General features: G+C 51.5%; 1 protein-coding gene across 1 annotated transcript; it reads left to right on the top strand.

The window, feature by feature from the left end:
- Positions 1 to 977: 977 nt before the first annotated feature.
- Positions 978 to 6,404, top strand: TBX22 (T-box transcription factor 22). The gene is made up of 8 exons (XM_061362011.1): positions 978 to 1,113; positions 1,230 to 1,359; positions 1,652 to 1,753; positions 1,944 to 2,118; positions 2,276 to 2,440; positions 2,589 to 2,653; positions 2,736 to 2,821; positions 5,420 to 6,404. The coding sequence occupies exons 1-8, from the start codon at positions 978 to 980 to the stop codon at positions 6,028 to 6,030; spliced, it is 1,470 nt and encodes a 489-aa protein (XP_061217995.1). The 3' UTR covers positions 6,031 to 6,404.
- The last annotated feature ends 960 nt before the right edge of the window (positions 6,405 to 7,364 follow it).

Genomic DNA, 7,364 nt, shown 5'->3' with positions numbered 1-7,364 from the left:
TTGCGGCTCCGGCCGCATTTCCCCAACTTCCCCATCTCCTTCGTGTCCCCCTTCCCGGTCTCCCAGGAACTGCCCGAGTGGAAAACCGGGACTTCTGCCCCTAATGCGGCGCAGTTGCCTCTGCGGGGCTGCGCTTTGTAGCGGAGCCGTGGAAACTCCCCGGGGGTGATGGCAGAGCGGGAAGCCAGATCTGGCTTAAAAACCAAATACACACACAAGCAACCCAACAAACAAACCAACAAACAAACATAAACCCGAGCAAAAACCGGCACACCAGGCGCAATCCGCGTCCGGCTCTGTCACAGAGCCCGGGGTGACACCGTGCTCTGTCGTGCCGGGGACACCGGCGGTGCCGCCAGTGACCAGCTCGTCGGGACAGCTCAGCCGGGGCTCCCCTCTCCTTCATTCCACTTTTTTTCTCTTTTTCTTCCCTCCCCCCTTTTTCCTTTTTCTTTTTTTCCTTTTTCTTTTCTCTCTCTCTCCTTTTTTTTTTTTTTTTCCTCACTTTCCTTTCTGATTTTTCCCCCTTTCCTTTCTTTTTTTCCCTTTCTTTCTTTTTGCGCTGGTTCTGGTTAAACGTTATTTGCACTTTTGTTGGAAAAGTGGCCCCTAGTGTGCAATTATGTCAAATTTCTTTGAGTTTTACAATTTAATGGAGAACAGTAACTCTTTTATTGATCCTAGACGAGGCCGGCTCCTCTTCCCCCCCCCATCCCCTCCCTCTCCACCGGCCCCCCCGCACTCCCATGAAATGTCACTCAATGTCTCTTACGCTCCCTCCACTTTCCAAAACAAACAGCGGAGGCTGCAGCCGTCTATTGACTCAGTTGGATGCAAGAAGATCTCGCCGTGGCCGCTGCCCCCCGACGGGAGCCGTGCGGCGGCCGGGCGAGGCTCGCCGGGTACCGACCGGGATGGAGCCGCCGCCGCCCGCCTGAGCCCCGCGGCCGCCCGGGGGGACCCCCGGCCCGGGGGGGATGGCGCTCAGCTCCCGGGCTCACGCCTTCTCGGTGGAAGCCTTGGTGGGACGCTCGGCCAAGAGGAAGATGCCGGATGGTCGCGACGAGGAGCCCGGGGCCGGCCGCCGGCAGAGCCGCAGAGCACCGGAGTCGGGTCGGTAGCGGCGGGGCCGCCCGGAGGGGACCCTCGGGGCCGGGACGGCGGCGGGGAGAGGCCTCCTCCTGTCCGGCAGCCCCCCTAGCCGCCCCTCCCGTTTGTCTCCCCCGCAGAAAAGCGGCCCAAGGCCGGTGCCGAGAGCCGGGAGGCGGGCGCCGGGGTGCAGGTGGAGCTGCAGGGCTCCGAGCTCTGGCGGAGGTTCCATGAGATCGGCACCGAGATGATCATCACCAAGGCCGGCAGGTACCGGCCCCGCCGCTCCTCTGCCGCCGCCGTCGGGTTTTTCTTTCCTTTTCGTTGTGTTTTCTTCTTGCTCCTCTTCTCCCTTGCCTTGTCTTATTTTTTTCTTTTTTCTTTCCTTTTCCTTTTTAATTTTTTTGTTGTTGTTGGAGTCTTCTCGTTTCATTCCGGTTTTCTTTCACTGCTTTTGTTGAGTTTAAATTTTTTCTTCAACCCCATGTCCGTTTTAGTTTTTCAACCCCTTTTCGCCGTTCAACCTGCAGCTGTTGCTCAGGACCTTTCCCTCTGCCCGCAGGAGGATGTTCCCCTCTGTCAGAGTGAAAGTGAAGGGGCTGGAGCCGCTCAGGCAGTATTACATCGCCATCGACGTCGTCCCGGTGGACTCCAAAAGATACAGGTACGGGGGGTTCGGCGGGGCAGCCGCACACCCCGACACCGGCGCGGGATCCCGCCCGCTCCGTGCGCTTATGTGAACTGGGGGCTGCAGAGGCGGATGGGGGGTGCTGCCGGGCCCCCTGCACCTATAGATGCTATAGGTGCAGGCCGAGAAGGGCTCGCCGCCGTCTGACCGCAGCCGGCCGGGCCAGGTACGTCTATCACAGCTCGCAGTGGATGGTGGCGGGAAACACGGACCACTCCTGCATCACCCCTCGGCTCTACATCCACCCCGACTCCCCCTGCTCGGGGGAGACCTGGATGAGGCAGATCATCAGCTTCGACAGGGTGAAGCTCACCAACAACGAGATGGACGACAAGGGGCATGTAGGTGTGGGGCAGCCCCGGGAGGAACCGAGCATCTCCCCCAGGGCAGCTCCTCCTGCCCCGTGGCTGGGGACTCGGACTGGGTGCCCGCGAGTCTTGCGTGGGGTTTTGTGTTGCCCTGTCTCTCCCGGGGCTCAGCCGGCCTCTCCCCGCACAGATCATCCTGCAGTCCATGCACAAGTACAAGCCCCGCGTCCACGTTATAGCCCAGGACTCGCGTTTCGACCTGGCTCAGATCCAGTCGCTGCCTGCCGAGGGGGTGCAGACCTTCTCCTTCCAGGAGACTGAGTTCACCACCGTGACGGCCTACCAGAACCAGCAGGTATCGGTCACTGGGGGGGGGGGGGGGGGGTTGGGCGGAAAGCCCCGGCGGTACCGGGGCCGGGAGCCGGAGAGCCCCGACAGAGGCCAGTCCCTGCCCGCCCCGAACCTCAAGAGCCGCTGTCGCTTCCACACCCCCCCCCCCCCAGATCACGAAGCTGAAGATCGACAGGAATCCCTTCGCCAAAGGTTTTCGGGACCCCGGCAGGAACAGGTAAGGGCCGGGGCCATCCCTCCTCCTGCCTCGGCTCGCCCGCTGGCCCCGCAGCCGGTCTCAGCCCGGTCTCGCCTCTCAGGGGGGTCCTGGATGGGCTTCTGGAGACCTACCCGTGGCGGCCGCCCCTCGCCCTGGACTTCAAGGCTTTCGGAGCAGACAGCCAAGGTAAGTCCTGTTTGATGCCTTTTCGTACCCCGGCTCTCCCCGCCGCCGCACTGCCGGAGCCTCCGCGGGGGCACGTCGAGGGGTCTGCAACTGGTAAGATAACGAGGTGGGTCCTGAAAACGAACCGGCGGTCACCGAAACGCTTTGGGGAGCCAGTTCAAAGCGTTTTCGTCCAGAACCGCCGTTCAAACCAGTTTGGGGAGCGTCGGGGAGAGAAGGGCAGTGGCGCGGTCGGGCTTCATCTCCGGCAGAAATCAGATTTAGGTGTACAGAAAAGATTATCTGGATCTGCAGGAGGCGAATTTGGAATCGGGTTGTTATGGCTTCGATCTTTTTACATTAATTGTTTCCAACCCGTTTGAGTACAGTTAAAAGCTTGGTACGAGTGACGGAGGCAGCTTCTGGAAGTAAGAGTTGAGGACTGGTTATTCGTAGTGCCGTGGGGAAAAAAGGAACAGAGCGTTGGCACGCTGGAGTGCTCCGGTTTGGGCTTAAAGTCCCCAGTTTAACTCTCACTTATATCAGGGAACCATTCAAAGTATTGGAGCACACCAAACCATTCCTGGCTCTGCAGGGAAATACCGCAAAAATCACAGCACAAATTCATGCTGCACAGGCATAAGACGTAGAGACAAAAAATCAGGGTAAGGAGAAAGGAGAGGTTTAAGGGTTGTAAAGAGAACTGGATTACTCTTAAATATATATACATATTTATATATATAATATATATATATTTAGGAAAGACCTTATGTAAAAAGCAGGTTTTGAACCTGTCTGGCCGAGGAAAGGAGCTTGCAGATGGGCTGCAGTGGGGAACAAGAGAACAGCAACAACAGCGCTCATTGTAAAGGTGCTAAAATATTAAGGCTTCCTGGGATTTTTTTTCTTTTTTATGTTTATGTTTTGCTAGTCTTAATGTAATTGCTATTTTTCTTCGGGGTCAATTTCCTGGACCGATGTAAATATAACAAAATCTCCAATTCCACTGTATTTATGAAGAAAAGCAGAAAAACTGGAATCCCAAAGCCCTAAAATCAGCAGGTAAATTAAAAGAAAGCATGAACAATATGCTGAAGAAAGAAACTGGCAATAAAGTTAGGATTTTTAAGCCTAATAGAAATGCCAGAAAGCATCTGCTCTTTGAGCTGCTGTGATCCCTATTCCCAAACTTGTACTGGGAATCGTGGTACTATTGCTTAGGACACCTTGAAGCAAATACTAACACTTCTTTGCTCTGCTGTAGCATAGGGATTCATTCGCTGCCTTGCATTCACAAACGTCAGCTCAATCACACCATTTTACAGAAGTCCCTGAGTCCTGGGAGGACATCGGGCTGTGAACATCAGGAGAGAACAGGATGCTTGCCCTGTATCAGTCAGTGTTGATATATCCATTAGGATTAACAGGGAAGGGTGAGACCTTTAAGCCTTAAAACATTCCAGCATCATCCCAGCTAGGTGCTACCCATATGTGACCCAACCTGTAAGATATTCCTCTTGTTGGGAGTTTGCAGAATCCATTTGCAGCACATCCAAACTCTGTGTTTTTTTTAAGTTTGCTATACAGGCAGGTATGGCTCTGTTATACAGTTGGCTCTGTGCCTCTGATTGCATATAAGGTCTGATCAGATCGCATCCAGACGGTGTACTGCTTGGAATGAAATGTAAATAGAGAAAAACACATAGCAACAATGGATTCATATTCCCTTCATTCCTTTCCTAGTGACTAGTAAGAAAATAAAGGGTGGGAGAAAAACCCTCTGGAAGAATGCGGTACTGAATGTGCAGCAGAGACGTGCAGCTCTTAAAAGCATTAGGAGAAACCACCATCTGCTCAGCACCAGGGCCGGGGGCTCCAGAGCACCAGTCCCACTCCAGAGCAGCTGCCACCTCATAGTTTTGGCTCTGGCTGATGCTCTGGAGGAGGATGAGCTGGTGCTGAGCACTGATGTTACACACACCAGTGGCCTCGGCAGCGCACACACATGTGAAGCGAGCCTGTGTCACTTTTCTACCAGACTATGAAAGTGTTCATTGATTCATTTCAGAAAGGAGAATTTTAAAATGACATGTGCATTTAAAGCTTCTGGAGACACTGACAGTATTCAAGGGTGTGTTTCAAATTGCATGGGAAGCCAAGTAAAATTAGTCAATTCCTGTGAGCAGGAAGGTACAAAAAAAATCTCCATGAGGCTGAATACATTTTTTTGTTCTTATGTATAGGGGCAAAAAACTGCCTGTAATTTGCACAAAATATAGGGAACTTAAAATAGTGACAGAGTGTGCATAACAAGAGAGTTATTGGTCATATAATGAAGTGTAGATCCAGCAGGTACAGCATATGTGGAGCGCAACTTCATAGCTGCCCCAGTAAAGCGAATGGGATTAGATATGTAGGAATATTGCTGTCAGACTAGTAACAACAAATAGTATATGGAGAGATCTTCCCATTTTTCAGGAGCTGATTTTTGGAGCGGATTTGCACTTGGATGAGCACCACCAGCAAGGAGACTTGAAATGGGAACCGGGCTCCTCCAAGGGTCCCTTGGCTGTGAACATCAGCCAGCCCAGCCTGGACCACTTCTCCTTTTGTTTTCAGGTGGAAGCTCCAGCTCTTCGCCAGTGACCTCCAGTGGTGGGACGCCCTCTCCTCTCAACCCCCTGCTCTCTCCATCGTGTTCTCCTCCTGCCTTTCACTTGTCAGCAAGCAACATTGGTGTGTCATGCCCTGAGACCTATCTACACAACCTCAACGTGCCCCTCTACTACAAGATTTGTCCTACAAGCTTCTTAAGACAACAGTCTCTCATCTTCCCAAGCCATGAAAAACTGGGAGGCACCAACCCACATCTTTTACCCCACTTCATGGTGGATGTGCCAAAACTATCTTCCCTCGGCATAACCAATCTGAAAAACGCTAAGGCTGAAGACATAAACGGGCAATGTCTACAAGTACCCAGTTCTGCTAGTCAAATGCTGTATGGATTACATGCATCTGGAAACATTTTCCCATCAAGTCCCATTGCTCGGGAAGCACTTAATTGTTCTTTACATCCTCCATATGGCTTGTATGGTTACAACTTCTCTGTGCCATCTAGACTGATGAATGCAGCAAGCCATTTCAAAGTGAGTGACAGCATTCCAGGTTCTTTGAGAGATGGCAGATGTAATCACTCTAACTGGCACCCAACAATTAACCATTGCCTTTAGTGGAATTATATATTTCTAAGCATTGATATGTAAAGCAAGCTTTTCCTTCCTTCATACCCAAGGGCTTGCTAGTTATTGACTATGAAATACTGCATGGTACAGGAGTGGTGTGTCTAGGCATTTAGCTTTTTATGTGGGCAAATGTGTCATATTGTTGGGAGGGTGGAGGATCTGGGAGCGTAGAGGGTCTGAGATGATCCACAGCAAGGTGGTACCTTTTGGTAATATTTAAGTCATGGTCGTAGGTTGGAGCAAACTGTACAGTCACCTTCTTAATATTTGCACTCTGAACATAGACATATACATTTCTACAAATACGTTTTCCTTAGACTCTCTCTTCAGCTTGCCTACAGTTAGCTCAAAGCCCCAGAGAGCTTCTGCTCACCTCACTGGAGCTTTTCCACTAATTTCAACAGGACTATTCAAGGCACTGAGTCAGCACAAGAGCCGTATTTGGCCAAGTGCTTAAGCATACTCTCAAGTTCCCTTGGCTTTAATGGGTCCTACTTAATGACACGAAACTGCCTTGTTCACCAGGTGACTCAGTCATCAGGGTGGGGATGCAAAGTCAAGTGTCTGCTGCCAAGGTAAAAGAAAGACAGGATGAAAGATGGATGTGCTCCTACCTTGTGGGGATGAGAAAGCGGAGCTTGATGCAGGGGTGCCCCAGAACCCCCATTTCTGTGCTCCTCCATCTGGAGATCTCCAGGAAGTGGTAGTGCAGAGCAGCACCAGCATGGTGGGAAGGAACAGGGAATGTAGGGGTCGCACATCTCCCCCGTGGTGAGATGGATCCATGCTGAGGGACTGAGAGGATACATCTTAGAGAGCTGCATGTGATGAAACACCCCTGGGAGCCCTGCAGGACACTTCCCCTGTCTCGTACCTCAGCCCTGGGGAACCTAGGAGACCCATCTAGGATCACATTCACCAGCCTGAGGGGAGGGGCAGGGATGCTCAAGGCTCTGTCCTGTGAAGAATGCAGATCCTCTCTGGAGAGTTACAACTCTACAGGTCCCAAAACATGAGATTTTAAAATCCTTCCAAGATTCCTGTTTGGTTTATGATAACCTGTGAATATTCTTGTTATTCCTGTGAATATTTAGCTCCCAGGGGCACAATATAACTCACAGTTACATTGGGGCAGAGGTTTTATTTTTTATTTGGTTGATGCTCTGTCCCTACCTAAAGCCAAATTTATTACCTGATATAGGACAGAGATCTGAAAATAACGCTGAACTGGGACCAGGCACAATTTGATAGTAAGATAGAAGAATCCTGTATTTCCAAACATAAATACTGTAAGTGGTATATAGGGGGTAAGTGCAGGTTTA

This window comes from Neopsephotus bourkii, unplaced genomic scaffold (genome assembly GCF_033783945.1).
Source record: "Neopsephotus bourkii isolate Nb327-2 ecotype Australia unplaced genomic scaffold, CSIRO-AGI_Nbou_v1 NB_1067, whole genome shotgun sequence".
NCBI classification, from domain to species: domain Eukaryota; kingdom Metazoa; phylum Chordata; class Aves; order Psittaciformes; family Psittacidae; genus Neopsephotus; species Neopsephotus bourkii.
The sequence above is the reverse complement of the archived record's forward strand: the minus strand, read 5'-3'. Positions and strand labels throughout refer to the sequence as shown.

What these genes read in the sequence shown, in the direction of transcription:
- TBX22 (XM_061362011.1), top strand. Translation starts at nt 978, where the DNA reads ATGGCGCTCAGCTCCCGGGCTCACGCCTTCTCGGTGGAAGCCTTGGTG. An exon ending in AGATGGACGACAAGGGGCAT is followed by an intron (nt 2,119 to 2,275) that starts GTAGGTGTGGGG and finishes CTCCCCGCACAG; the next exon opens with ATCATCCTGCAGTCCATGCA. An exon ending in CGGCCTACCAGAACCAGCAG is followed by an intron (nt 2,441 to 2,588) that starts GTATCGGTCACT and finishes CCCCCCCCCCAG; the next exon opens with ATCACGAAGCTGAAGATCGA.